The sequence below is a fragment of the Chamaea fasciata genome, unplaced genomic scaffold, assembly GCF_029207755.1.
Source record: "Chamaea fasciata isolate MVZ Bird 193981 ecotype frontalis unplaced genomic scaffold, bChaFas1.0.hap1 SCAF_6, whole genome shotgun sequence".
Lineage (NCBI taxonomy): Eukaryota > Metazoa > Chordata > Aves > Passeriformes > Sylviidae > Chamaea > Chamaea fasciata.
Genome location: NW_027094091.1, coordinates 34,949,210 through 34,962,797, shown reverse-complemented (window position 1 = coordinate 34,962,797; position 13,588 = coordinate 34,949,210). Strand labels below are relative to the sequence as shown.

The following is a 13,588-nucleotide window of genomic DNA, read 5'->3' as shown; positions in this document are numbered from 1 at the left end:
AAGTCTCCACACCTGCCCTTGAACCCAAGATTTTATTCCCCTCACAGCATGAATGAGATGTGAACATAAATTCAATAACAAGGCTGAATTTATTTCCAAATGCTGCACTGGACATCGATGACTGGGTGAGTGCACTGTTAGACTGCAGAGGTAGTATGCAGAATCCAGCAGAATTAAAACTTGATTTTTTTTTAATGGGAGAGTGATATTATAAATTGGGGTTTTTGTTTATAAATTATCCTTTCTGTTTAAGTGGTATCTGCTAGGGTGATCAATGCATCTGTTATCTTTTTTTTGCCAGTTTGCTTTGAGCTCTCAACTGTAATTACTTTTATTATTATTATTTGCTTGGACAGATTTGATTTGCAAAACTTGGAAAGTGAAGTTTCAGACTTCTTTTTAGCACTTGCTTTCATGTAGGTGTAGTGAAGAGTAACTCTAAGCATCTAAAATGAGACTAATCCAAATGTTGGCATGATTATTTGAGAGAGAGGAGAAAGCGGTGTTAATGATAACAGAGAAGGAAGCAATGCTATTTTTAGTGAGAGATTGGATATAAAAGGGAAATAGAAGGGCTAGAGTTAACAGTGATATGTGAAAAAGTTTAACAGGGAAATACAGATATTCTTATGGGGAGACTGAGATATGGTCCAGAAACCTAAGAGGAGTAATTTGAGAAAGAGAGCAAAGGGGAAGAGTTCAGTGACCACATACAGCTGATTATAAATGTAGAAAAGGGATAAAGAGTTTGCTGAAATGCAGCTGAAAGGTCAGTGACTGTCATGAATGGATACAATATCCTTACCCAGGAACAGAAAAAATATCTGAATCTACAGGATGTTATTGTCATGACAGGGTTTTGCTGAGAAGAAAAGGTGTAGTAGTTTGAAGGCAAAACAAATGAGAGGCTCCAAGTCAGAGATACAATTTAATAGGAAAAAAGAAAAAAGGAAAGAAAGTAAAATAAAATCGATGCAATAATACAAAAGACCACTGACAGAGTCAGAATGCAACCTGAGCGTAGTGATGGAAGCAGTCCAGATGAGGTGGTCTTCTTGAAGCAGTGATCCTGTAGAAAGGTCTGGTAGCTCGGGTCCTCTGGGAATCCAGTGGGTAAGCGCCCCTCTGGTGTTCAGAGTCTCAGCTTATATCTAGGCTGGAATGCTTGGTTTCTCCCTCTGGGCGGAGCATCCCACAATGGGATGGTGAGTCATGTGATAAGGCCTGATGGGCCCATTAACAGGAGGTAGTCCAGGAGGGGGTTATCTGTGAGCTGTGTAGCAAAGGTGCTGATGGCCCATTAACAGAAGATAAGCCAGAGTGGAGGAGGCAGGGAGCACTGCCTCACCTGGTTTCAACAGTTCATGAAGATGGTGATAGAATATACTTCAACTCAGGACATTATCCACCCCTTATTCTATTACTATCTACATCATCTCAAATCAATACCTTCCTTAAACTACACACACACACACATATATATATAATGAAATCTTACACACAGTTCTCACTTAAAATAAGGTCTCCTTGTGGTACACAGTGGGTGTCCCCATCCTTTTGCATCACCCACCAAGTGTAACCAGGTCCTTGTGCAAAGACAACCCCACGGATGGGTTTGCCCTTGCCCGAGGTGGGATTAATCTAAACAGTCTTTCCTAACATACCTCTCATGTGTACCACAGGGACCCTATCTCCATCCACTGTATGCAAGGATTCAGACTGGGCAGGACCAGCTCGATTGATGGACCCTCGGGTATTGACCATCTAGGTGGCCTTTGCTAAGTTCTGTTCCCAATTTTGAAGGTCCCTCCACCAAGTGCCTTAAGGGTAGTTTTAAGCAGTCCATTGCAGCGTTCCACCTTCCCAGCAGCTGGTGCATGGTATGGGATATGGTATATCCATTCGATTTCGTGTTTTCTGGCTCAAGTGCTTATGAGGCCATTTTTGAAATGAGTCCCGTTGTCTGACTCAATTCTCTCAGGGGTGCCATGTCTCCACAGGACCTGCTTTTCCAGGCCCAAGATGGTGTTCCGGGCAGTAGCATGAGGCACAGGGTAGGTCTCCAGCCATCCAGTGGTTGCTTCCACTATGGTGAGTACGTAGCGCTTGCCTTGGCGGGTTTGGGAAAGGGTGATGTAGTCAATTTGCCAGGCTTCCCCATACCTATACTTTGACCATCGTCCGCCATACCACAGAGGCTTCACTCGCTTGGCCTGTTTGATCGCAGCACAGGTTTCGCAGTCATGGATAGCCTGGGAGATGCTGTCCATAGTAATGTCTACCCCTCGGTCACGAGCCCATCGATATGTTGCATCTCTCCCTTGATGACCAGAGGCATCATGAGCCCAACGAGCTAGGAATAATTCTCCTTTGTGCTGCCAGTCTAGATCAACTTGAGATACTTTCACCTTGGCAGCTCGATCCACCTGCTCGTTGTTGTGATGTTCTTCATTAGCCCGACTCTTGGGTACGTGCGCATCCACGTGTCGAACTTTCACGGTCAGCTTTTCTACTCGGGTGGCGATGTCCTGCCAAATCTCAGCAGCCCAGATGGGTTTCCCTCTGCGCTGCCAGTTGGCCTTTCTCCAGCGGTCCAGCCATCCCCACAGAGCATTAGCTACCATCTATGAGTCAGTGTAGAGATAGAGCCTCGGCCACTTCTCTCGTTCAGCAATATCCAAAGCCAGCTGGACAGCTTTAAGCTCTGCGACCTGACTCGATCCACCTTCTCCCTCGGTAGCTTGTGCAACTCGTTGTGTGGGGCTCCATACAGCAGCTTTCCACTTCCGGTTAGTACCTACAATTCGGCAGGAACCATCGGTGAAAAGGGCATATTGTCTCTCACTTTCTGGTAGCTCGTTATATGGTGGGGCTTCCTCGGCCCGTGTCACTTGCTCCTCCTCTTCTTCAGAGGATAATCCAAAGGTCTCACCTTCAGGCCAGTTTGTTATAATTTCCAGAATCCCAGGGCGATTCAGGTTTCCAATACGGGCGCGCTGCGTGATCAGGGCGATCCATTTGCTCCACGTGGTGTCGGTGGCGTGATGTGTGGTAGGAATCTTTCCCTTGAACATCCACCCCAGCACCGGTAGTCGAGGTGCCAGAAGCAGCTGTGCTTCAGTACCAATCACCTCTGAGGCAGCTTGGACTCCTTCATAGGCGGCTAAGATTTCCTTCTCTGTGGGAGTGTAGTTGGCTTCGGATCCTCTGTAGCTTCGGCTCCAGAATCCCAGTGGTCGTCCCCGAGTCTCACCCGGCACCTTCTGCCAAAGGCTCCATGACAGACCATGGCTCCCGGCTGCAGAGTAAAGCACATTCTTCACCTCTGATCCCATCCTGACTGGGCCAAGGGCTACCGCATGAGCGATTTCCTGCTTGATCTGGGCGAAAGCTTGCTGCTGTTCTGGGCCCCAGTGGAAATCGTTCTTCTTGCGGGTAACCAGGTAGAGAGGGCTCACGATTTGGCTATACTCGGGAATGTGCATCCTCCAGAAGCCTATGGCACCTAGGAAAGCTTGTGTTTCCTTCTTGTTGGTCGGTGGAGACATTGCAGTGATCTTATTGATGACTTCAGTGGGAATCTGACGCCGTCCATCTTGCCACTTCACTCCCAGAAACTGGATCTCTCGAGCAGGTCCCTTGACTTTACTCTTCTTGATGGCGAAGCTGGCCTTCAGGAGAATCTGAATGATCTTCTCTCCTTTCTCAAAGACTTCTGTTGCAGTGTTTCCCCACACGATAATGTCGTCAATGTATTGCAGGTGTTTTGGAGCCTCACCCTTTTCCAGTGCAGCCTGGATCAGTCCATGGCAAATGGTGGGACTGTGCTTCCACCCCTGGGGCAGTCGGTTCCAGGTGTACTGTACGCCCCTCCAGGTGAAGGCAAACTGAGGCCTGCATTCTGCTGCCAGAGGAATGGAGAAAAAGGCATTTGCAATATCAATGGTCACATACCATTTTGCTGCCTTGGATTCTAGCTCATACTGAAGCTCCAACATGTCTGGTACGGCAGCGCTCAGTGGTGGTGTGACTTCATTCAGGCCACGGTAATCCACTGTCAGTCTCCATTCTCCGCTGGACTTACGCACGGGCCATATAGGGCTATTAAAGGGTGAACGAGTCTTGCTTACCACCCCTTGGCTTTCCAGCTCACGAATCATCTTATGGATGGGGACCACAGAGTCTCTGTCGGTGCGATATTGCCTACGGTGCACTGTTGCTCGGGCGATCGGCACCTGTTGTTCTTCAACTTTCAGTAGTCCCACAGCAGAGGGGTCGTCTGAGAGTCCAGGCAAGGTACTCAGTTGTCTGATGCCTTCTGTCTCTAGAGCAGCTATGCCAAAAACCCAGCGGTATCCTCTTGGGTCTTTGAAATACCCATTTCTGAGATAGTCTATGCCCAAAATGCATGGGGCCTCTGGACCAGTCACAATGGGGTGTTTCTGCCATTCTTTCCCAGTTAGACTTACTTCAGCTTCCAGTACAGTCAGCTCCTGGGATCCTCCTGTCACCCCAGAAATGGAAATGGGTTCTGCTCCCACGTACCTTGATGGCATCAGAGTACACTGAGCACCGGTATCAACCAGAGCCGTATATCTTTGTGGGTCAGATGTTCCAGGCCATCAGATCCACACAGTCCAGTAGATCCGATTGTCCCTTTCCTCTACCTGGCTAGAGGCAGGGCCCCCCTATTCCTGGTCATGGCATACATTGCTCTCTTCTTGTAAATATGTTTCTGAGGTTCCTTCAAGAGGATCAGTCATATCATCATTCCTGTACCGTCTGGAGTTCTGTGCACGAGAGACCGGAGCAACATTGATTCTAGATGGGCTCTTTGTGGTAGGTGTTTCTCTTTTCAGTTCACGTACCCGGGCTGCTAAGGAGGAGGTGGGTTTTCCATCCCACTTCCTCATGTCTTCTCCATGCTCCCGAAGAAAAGACCAGAGGTTACCTCGGGGTGTGTATCCTCTCTCCCTGGCTGGGGAGCGCCTGCTCCTAATGGCAGAGACTCTTATTGGCTCTGGCTGGATATGGTAAATTTCTTCCTTAAGTTCTTTTTTCAGTTTCTGATGGCCTTCTTCAATCAAGTTCCGGACTTGCTCAGCCAGTCTTGTTTCCACAGACGAGACATGGGTACGAACTGGGGCAGTGACAGTGTCCTCGTAAATTCTTAGTTTATTAGCCAAGACACCTACCCTGTCCTCACCTTCCCTCCATTGCAGTGTTGCCAGGTAACGTGAGTACATCTCGGGTCCAAGCCGTGCAAATCTCAACCACATCCGTGATGTGCACTGGACACCATCTGGGTTTTTAGGAAATCTCTCATCTTCTGAAAAAAGGATTTCCAACACAGCCAATTCCCTCAGGCATCGGATACTTTGTTCTATTGTGTTCCATTTTCCTTGGTGCACTTGGAGGTCTTCTTTACAAAGGTACCTATCCTTCACACTTGTTAGCAGTCGCTGCCAGAGGCTGAGAGGTTCTTGGCTTTTCCCAATCCCCTGGTCAATGACCACATCCCGGGACAACGATCCCAGTTGCCTGGCCTCACTTCCATCCAGAATGGTGTCATTGGCTGCAGCGTCCCAGATGCGGAGCAGCCAGGTCAGGATGGACTCGTTGGTCTGGCGGGTGAATTCCCTTCGCAGGTCACGCAGCTCACCCAGAGATAGAGAGCGAGTGATGATTTCTGGCTCTGTCTCTTCTGCTGATTGTGAAGGTCCTGCTGCACTCTCATCAGTCACTATGCGGACTGATTTGGTCCTTGATTTCTTCTTCTGAACGGGGGCAACTGCTACTGGTTTAGGCTGTTCCGGTTCAGTGATGGTTTGTGTGGAGATGCTGATGGCACCCTTAGTCCCTTTCTCCTCTGTGACAGTCTGCGTAGATGTGGACACTGTTGCCTCACTTTTGGCTTCTTTCTCCTCTGTGACGGTCTGTGTAGATGAGGACACTGTTGCCTTGCCTTTGGTTCCTTTCACCTCTGTGACACTCAGTGTAGACACTGATATCGTTGCTCTGCTTCTTTTTCCCTCTTCCTCTTCCTTCAGAACACGCTGTATCACACCATGTAGTGTTTTGATTCTAAGCATGGTGCGGGCCGTGCAGAGAAGACAAAGCAGGACTAACAACAACATCATGCTGTCCTTGGCATCCAGAGGGTATTCTATATTTTCAAAAACTGCTGTGTCATGCCTGAAAAGCTGGAAAAAATTATTCTTCACCCCTCCCCACAGGGGCTGGGTGAGATTGTTGAGGCCCCAGATGTAGCATCCTAGACCAGAACAAGAAAACAAAAGTGGGTGTATATTCTGAATAATGTTCATTGCCTCAGAGTTTATCAAGCAATGGACATAATAGACTACTAAAGCAATTTTAGTACCATACCCTGGTCTACACAGGAGCATTAAGACTGGCAGATAGTACCCCAGTTGTGGAAAAATATAGAGAGATAGATATAAGACACATGTAAGCATGTTGAGCATCATAGCGAACAGGTGTCTTCTTCAATACAAAATTGTAATTCTGACTTTTCTCAGTGCCTTGTGCCCCACGTTGGGCGCCAAAAATGTAGTAGTTTGAAGGCAAAACAAATGAGAGGCTCCAAGTCAGAGATACAATTTAATAGGAAAAAAGAAAAAAGGAAAGAAAGTAAAATAAAATCGATGCAATAATACAAAAGACCACTGACAGAGTCAGAATGCAACCTGAGCGTAGTGATGGAAGCAGTCCAGATGAGGTGGTCTTCCTGAAGCAGTGATCCTGTAGAAAGGTCTGGTAGCTCGGGTCCTCTGGGAATCCAGTGGGTAAGCGCCCCTCTGGTGTTCAGAGTCTCAGCTTATATCTAGGCTGGAATGCTTGGTTTCTCCCTCTGGGCGGAGCATCCCACAATGGGATGGTGAGTCATGTGATAAGGCCTGATGGGCCCATTAACAGGAGGTAGTCCAGGAGGGGGTTATCTGTGAGCTGTGTAGCAAAGGTGCTGATGGCCCATTAACAGAAGATAAGCCAGAGTGGAGGAGGCAGGGAGCACTGCCTCACCTGGTTTCAACAGTTCATGAAGATGGTGATAGAATATACTTCAACCCAGGACAAAAGGGAATAAATGCCAATACACAATTATTAGAGATTTCTGTGGTAGCTTTCCAGAGCAAAGAGCAAAGCACTGTATTTCAAGATTTTTATTATTTTTTCTGGAATGGGCTACTTGTAACTCAGTACATTCTCAAGCTGAAATAAGGTTCCCTGATTCACAGATCCAGACTACAGAAAATATATGAATTTTAATGATAAAATACTGAAATTTTAGAACTTGTAATTGTAAAATTTGTGACCCCCTAATGCTTTCTACTGTCCACACGCCATTACAACATATGGGCAAGAAAGTATAGATAAAATTAGTCCATACTTGTTTTCTATAAAAAAGTTTTCATCTCTCCAGAGCTTTTGAGATCTCTAGTGTATTGTGGAGTCTTAAACCTGTGTTTAAGTCACCTCCTTTCATTAGGTCTTATTAGCCATTAATATTAATGAATTAAAAAAATTAAATACCTGGTCCATTTGATCTTATTTCATCACTCAATTAGAAGGTTGTCCTGTATTCTTTCCCATTAGTTTTATCTGCAATGTAAAAAGGAAAAGAGAAAGAGAACAAAAAGAACTATTAAATAAATTATCAACTATATTTTTTTTCAAGGAAACAAAAACCCTATAATATAAAAAATTCATCCTATATCATATTTTCTAACTGAAAAAGTTCTGAAAATTCTGAGTTGACCACTTGTAAACTTTTCTACCTGACAGCAACCATTTGTACCTCCAAATGATACAAAATTGAATACATTTATATCACAATCTTTTAATATATCCTTAAATTAAATATAAAATAAATAATATTTAAAAGAACAGAGTCTATTCCTCAGGCTAATCTGTTGATGAGCTTATTGACTGCATAAATGATTCCATTCCTGTCTTTTGGCACAGATGTGATAGCTGGTTATGCTTCAAAAAGATGGGAGATATGCTAAAATTCAAGGGCAGCTGGAGTTGTAACTGAGATCTAAAGACTGAAAATGAGAATACTGAAAGCAGTCCTAACACTAAACCTTTCAAGATGATACAGTGCATGTGCAAGATTTCATGCTGGTCTTTCAAATAGAGCTGAGAGACCTGATTTACTATCTACTTGTTCAGCATGAATTAAACAAACATGTCAGCTGACTAACAACACCCACACTGGAAATAGCATGTCCCTCTGGTAGCACAGGTAAAGAGGGCTTACCCTGCATAATTTATGATCTCTCTTGAGTTCAATACTGAAAAACTACAGAAACTGCTGTAAATTCCTGATGAAATGTGAGCATAAGTCTGTTTACTATTAAATGTGATTTACTGCAGTTACATGGACTCTTCCCCTCCCAGCCACCTTGTTACTTTTGTACAAGGTACGGAGATTTTAGACAAAGAACAATAAAATCTTTTTATTTGTAGTTAGTGCAGAATAACTTGAGTATAGAATTATCATCTATCTTTTCAAATCTCCTTCTAAGTATAACCTACTTTTATTTTTTTTTTAATATCAAGGTTTGAAATGAAGATGAAAATTTCAAAGAGATCATAATCAAATATCACTTCAAAACTGAAAATGGTGTAGACCTATAAGTGAATTTATGTAATAAATGCATGGAAGACCTGTTCTACAGATTATTTCATGACAGTATGGAGATAAATGGAATCACATTTATCACACAGAATCTGTAGAGTCTATCCAATAGTAATGATAATAATTCTGATGTTTGTGTAATGTATAATGCATTTTTATAACACTATACTCATGGAAAGTCAGCTGGAGATTCTTATTATGACAAATGTTAACAACTGCCTGCATGTATTATTCTATGCATCTACATAATTTTGAGAATGGTTAAATAGTCACTTTGCTCAGACATAATCCTGATTTTGTGGTAACTTTTACAAGTCAGGAATTTGCTCTCTAGAAGTCATATTTTACTTGGATTGGCATAATTTATGCTCAAAAGTCTCAATACTTGGAACGTTAAGAACCAGAAAAAACATACATTCAAGAAAGTAATTCTTATTGAATGCTGGTGTTTGTGATAAAGTTGAAGCTTCTTGTTCATTGGTCTCATTTTTCAACTTCCTGTCTTCCCTACTTAGATGAGTTTTACCATTTGGAGTGTGGTACGCTCACTCAGAAGAAATGCAAGTACCTGCTTAGCCACAATGGGTTTTTTAGCTGTTTTCATGAACCCTTTAAAAAATGTAGACATTTGATCTTGCTTAATTTAGTAGGTGTTTTTTTTATTTGCAAAATAGTTTAACATGCACTTTTTATAATCTGTGGGGAATTATTTGATGGAATGTAGATTTTGTTCTGCCTTCACTTGTGCTCTTCTTCTTTATAACCACAAGTACATTTTTGACCTGTTAGTTAGAGACCAGCTCATTTAGGCTCTGTTCCTGGTACCAGATTTGGTTTGTCTTTCTCTTCACTGCCTCTCATCTCTATTGGGCAGGGATAGAAATTTAAAATCTTCACCTACAGTGTTTCGGTTTTTTTTAATCCTCAAGTCTTTATAAAAGTGTAGTGGTTTTGGTTCATCAATTTGAGTCACGGCAGTTACTCAATCTGTTATTTAATTATTTCTTAAGTTATTTTAGACTTCCTTCAAGCAGGTAATCTACAGAAGTGGATGCTTGGATTTTTTTTGAATACTGAATTAAGTTTGATCATTAACCTCTAGCTATTATGTTGACATTGCCAATTTAGACACTGATGACTTGTGTGACTACTAATCCTACTGATGGGAAGTGTGAGTTAACAGCTAAAGTTGTACATCGATGTTAAATTGCCACCCACATTTCTACCTCCATTTGATTGCTGAAGCAATATAGTAATAAAGAGATTGTTCAGTATTTGCAAGCCTAAAACTCACCATATTATCCTATTTGGACAATAAATAGCAAGTCTCTTAGGAAGAACACTGAACATAGCAGACAGACAGTGGTAAGTGTGAAGTCTCAAAGTATATCTCATCCTGTTAGACTGCCCATGATGGGGACTGAGTAATTAACAGGAACTTTCACTCAGTTTTAGGAATTATGAAGTACAAAGAATCTAGAAAAGCAACCCCTCCTGGCCAACACTCTAGGATGTAATACTATTTTAATAAAAACTCTTTAAGAACAGCTGCTTAGATCCAGCACAATTATTTTTACAGGTCTGACCATTCCTGCCACAAAAATCATGCTTTGCAGCTTTGCTTGTTTCACTCCGCACGCACCCAACAAAGTTTCTGTAAGTAAAGAACTTCCTTCCAACTTCTGATATATTTTAATTTTTAATAGATTGCCCTTCCCATGCAAGTTAAAAATCTTACCTTGTTTTAAATTTGTAGATGTTTGATTTCACATTTTCTGAAGGAGACACTTTTAATGTAGAGACTATGTCAATCCACAGCAGACTAGTATTAAGTCCTTTTGTGTCCCCATTGGACTATTTTTTTTCTCCTTCAAAATATATTTGCATCTGTATACATTGATCAAGAGATCTGATTGACTATGTAAGGGTAAAGCTCATAAAAGCATTTTGAAAGTTAGCTGTAAAATTTATAAAATAGCCTGTAACACTAAATAAAAAGCAGTGTTGGTATGTCCACTTATTTTGTGCCAATAACCTTGAAGAGACCTAATTTTATATTTTTCCTTGGGAATGGCACCAAGAAATAAAATAGGAGATGAATATATTGGAATGTGAGTAGTTGCTGCTGTGCTTTAAACATATTCTATATACTTGGGCAATGCACAGAATCTCCAGTGTTCTCCTTGTTACTGATTGTACCTTCTTTGCTACTTTCATTCTAGAGACAGAAATCTACTGCCTCACATAAATCCTCAGTATAACTCAAGACCAAATGGCCAACACAACAGGTACAAGAAAAATTCTGCAGCCTTCCTTCATAAAAGTGCTTTCTCCTTATTGCTTCTTTCCCTGTTAAGAATCCAGAAAACGGAGGTGAATCTGAGTTCCTTTTAGGCAGATGATTAAACATTCTCACCATTATATAATACGATTTCCATTTTATTTTAACCATATTTTGCATGATATAAAAATATTGATCACAGTGAGCTTTAACAATTGTTACTGCTATAAACAGAAATGCTGCACAATGGTTTTAGTGGAAATAAATTATATAGTCATTATCTCTTAAAAAAAATCACAAGAAGGAGAACCTAGGCTGTTTGGTCATTGACAGAAAATAAGTCCTTATTGAGTTCTTTACAAAACGTGAGCCCCAGTTGTTTTCTACATTTGCTTTCCCCATCTTGAGAAAAGCACGAGTCTGTCTCTGAAAGCCCCACAGGGTCTCTGGTGAACATTTAATTCCAAATATTAGCAAAGTCTCTGTTGTTCTTTTGTTCTGATGGAAAAATGCACACCAACATGGTAAATAGTGCTCTCTTTGCTAATTTATAAGTGGTCTTTTCCAATATGTAGGTACACAGCGGCACACTTCTTCACTGAAGTAAAACCCAGCATCGCAGCGTTTCGTCCGCACCGTACACGGAGGTCTGTAACAGCTACACAATGGGAAAAGAAAGCGGGCATTAATATAACACCATCATTTACACTGAACTGGGGGAGAAATCTGTGTGCCTTCACATTGCCATTTCTCAATGGAATATTTAATTCCTACAAATACACGTGTCTTAACTTTTTATGTTCTTGCAACAATTTTAGTTGAACTATTCTTCACAAAAGACAATGAAACAATATTGAATGATACAGAAGAGAAATTATTCTATTTTGACACATACATATGGATCTTTTTTATGACATGGCTGGTTGTAGTTGCATTCTAATCTTGAGTAATATTTCTTTAACGTTTTAATTTAGAAAATAGGATATATTTCTGTTCTGCAATTGGTTTGTTATAACGTTCTGCATGCTGCAAATTGGAGGTGGTAATCCAGAATCAGGTGATAGCCAAATCTATCATCCTCCTACCCAGGACTGTTTCTCATCTTATTGAGTACTTCAGTAAGTCTGAGAGAGGTTTGTCTACATATGTTACACTGTGGCGCTGATCTTGAAAATAAGAACATACTTCCTTTCAAGTTGCAAATTCCCACAGCCAGTCTCTGAACCAGTGGGAATATATCTACATTGATATTGCATCTGTGTGCATTCTGAAGAAAAATCAGAGCCTCTTTATCATGTTTCTGATACATCTTAATGGAAAAAGAACAGAATAACTGTCTACCTGATTAAAATAGGTTTAACAGAAATACAGCATTGAACCACAAATCACATCTCCCTCTGCAACAGCAGCAGTTTTCCTCACCAATTCCTTGACTGAAAAATAGAACTTATACAAAGATAATATCTCTGGTTGTCCCTGAACCCTTCCTTTTCCTATTTAATTTTTCTATTAAAACAAGAACTTGACCCAAAATAACCTTACAATAACAATGCTAAATACTTTCTGGTGTATAATGGAGACAAAGTACAAGTCTGTGATTTTTTCAAACACTGGCAATGAGTCAAAAGACAGAAGTATATGTCTTGAATTTCAGCACAGTTGTACTTAGAATTTCTACTTAAAAAATGTGTGCCTGTTTGTGCAACACTGATATTATGATTTATTACACTAACTCTTACTTACATAAATAAAACACACTAAATTGTGCGATGTCACTCTCCTTTTCCCTACATAATTCTTGTTTCAGGCTTGTGACTACTCTTGCTGTTGCAAGTAAATTAGTGTTGTGTGCTTGTTTTGGATACTAAGTTACTACTTTGCAATAATTTGTTTATGATATGAGGTCTGCACTACAGTTACATTAATTCACACCATCTAGCTCAACCAATGAATATTGTTATGAGGAAAGCTATAAGGAATGAGGAAGACTGCACATGGGACATTTATTAACTAGTCACATCACGTTCCGTGTTTTCAATGTCATTTATCATAGATTAGTTCACCACTGTGGTCTCTGTAATTAAGGGAGTAACATTATTTTGTGCCACTTAATAGATATTTGAAATCAGTGTAGCAGCTCATGGGAATCTCTCAAAGAGCTCTATTCCCCCAAAAACTTGGAAATAGTGCTAAAGGCAACAAAAAGGTTTGTGAAAGGATCTAATATTGTGAGCAAGTAGGCAACCAGCAGGAGATCTGCTCTGGGAAAAAGGTACTCCACAGAGATGCAGTGGGTGAAACACTGAACTCACCTTTTTGCTGTTTCTGCCATGAAAGTTCAGACCATTTCATGTACTGAATGACAGTAAAATGAAATAAGATAAGAAGAAAAAGAGGCAAAGCCAAACTCTTCTGCACACCTATGACTGTACCCAATGAAAAGCAGTCATGCAAACAAAGCATGAGGAGTTCACTTAGTTTAGGAGTCATGCCTCCTAGTGAACTTCAGCTTGCAGTTGGGAATGCTATACAGCACCTCTCCCATGTGAGTTTGTGTCTAGCAGCAGTCAAGGTCAGGTTACTTCAGTCTTACCCTTATTCGGGACACTTCAACAGAGCAAGAAAAGTCCCTCTCCTCCTCTAAA

At 41.6% G+C, this 13,588-nt stretch overlaps 1 protein-coding gene and 1 long non-coding RNA gene across 3 annotated transcripts in view; one reads left to right on the top strand and one right to left on the bottom strand.

The window, feature by feature from the left end:
* LOC136291160 (uncharacterized) overlaps window positions 1-12,920 on the top strand; it is an 83,950-nt gene extending 71,030 nt beyond the window's left edge. Inside the window, exons 4-6 of the long non-coding RNA XR_010721441.1 lie at window positions 10,242-10,318; window positions 10,885-10,950; window positions 11,519-12,920. This is a non-coding gene — a long non-coding RNA (uncharacterized lncRNA). The remainder of the gene's footprint in view (window positions 1-10,241; window positions 10,319-10,884; window positions 10,951-11,518) is intronic.
* Window positions 7,415-13,588, bottom strand: part of VEGFC (vascular endothelial growth factor C) — a 73,219-nt gene continuing 67,045 nt past the window's right edge. For both annotated transcript variants that reach the window (XM_066185935.1, XM_066185936.1), the window contains exons 7-8: window positions 10,401-11,601; window positions 7,415-7,620 (exon numbers count right to left, since the gene is read on the bottom strand). In XM_066185935.1, coding sequence (XP_066042032.1) covers window positions 11,487-11,601 — 115 coding nt within the window. In that variant the 3' untranslated portion in view covers window positions 7,415-7,620; window positions 10,401-11,486. The remainder of the gene's footprint in view (window positions 7,621-10,400; window positions 11,602-13,588) is intronic.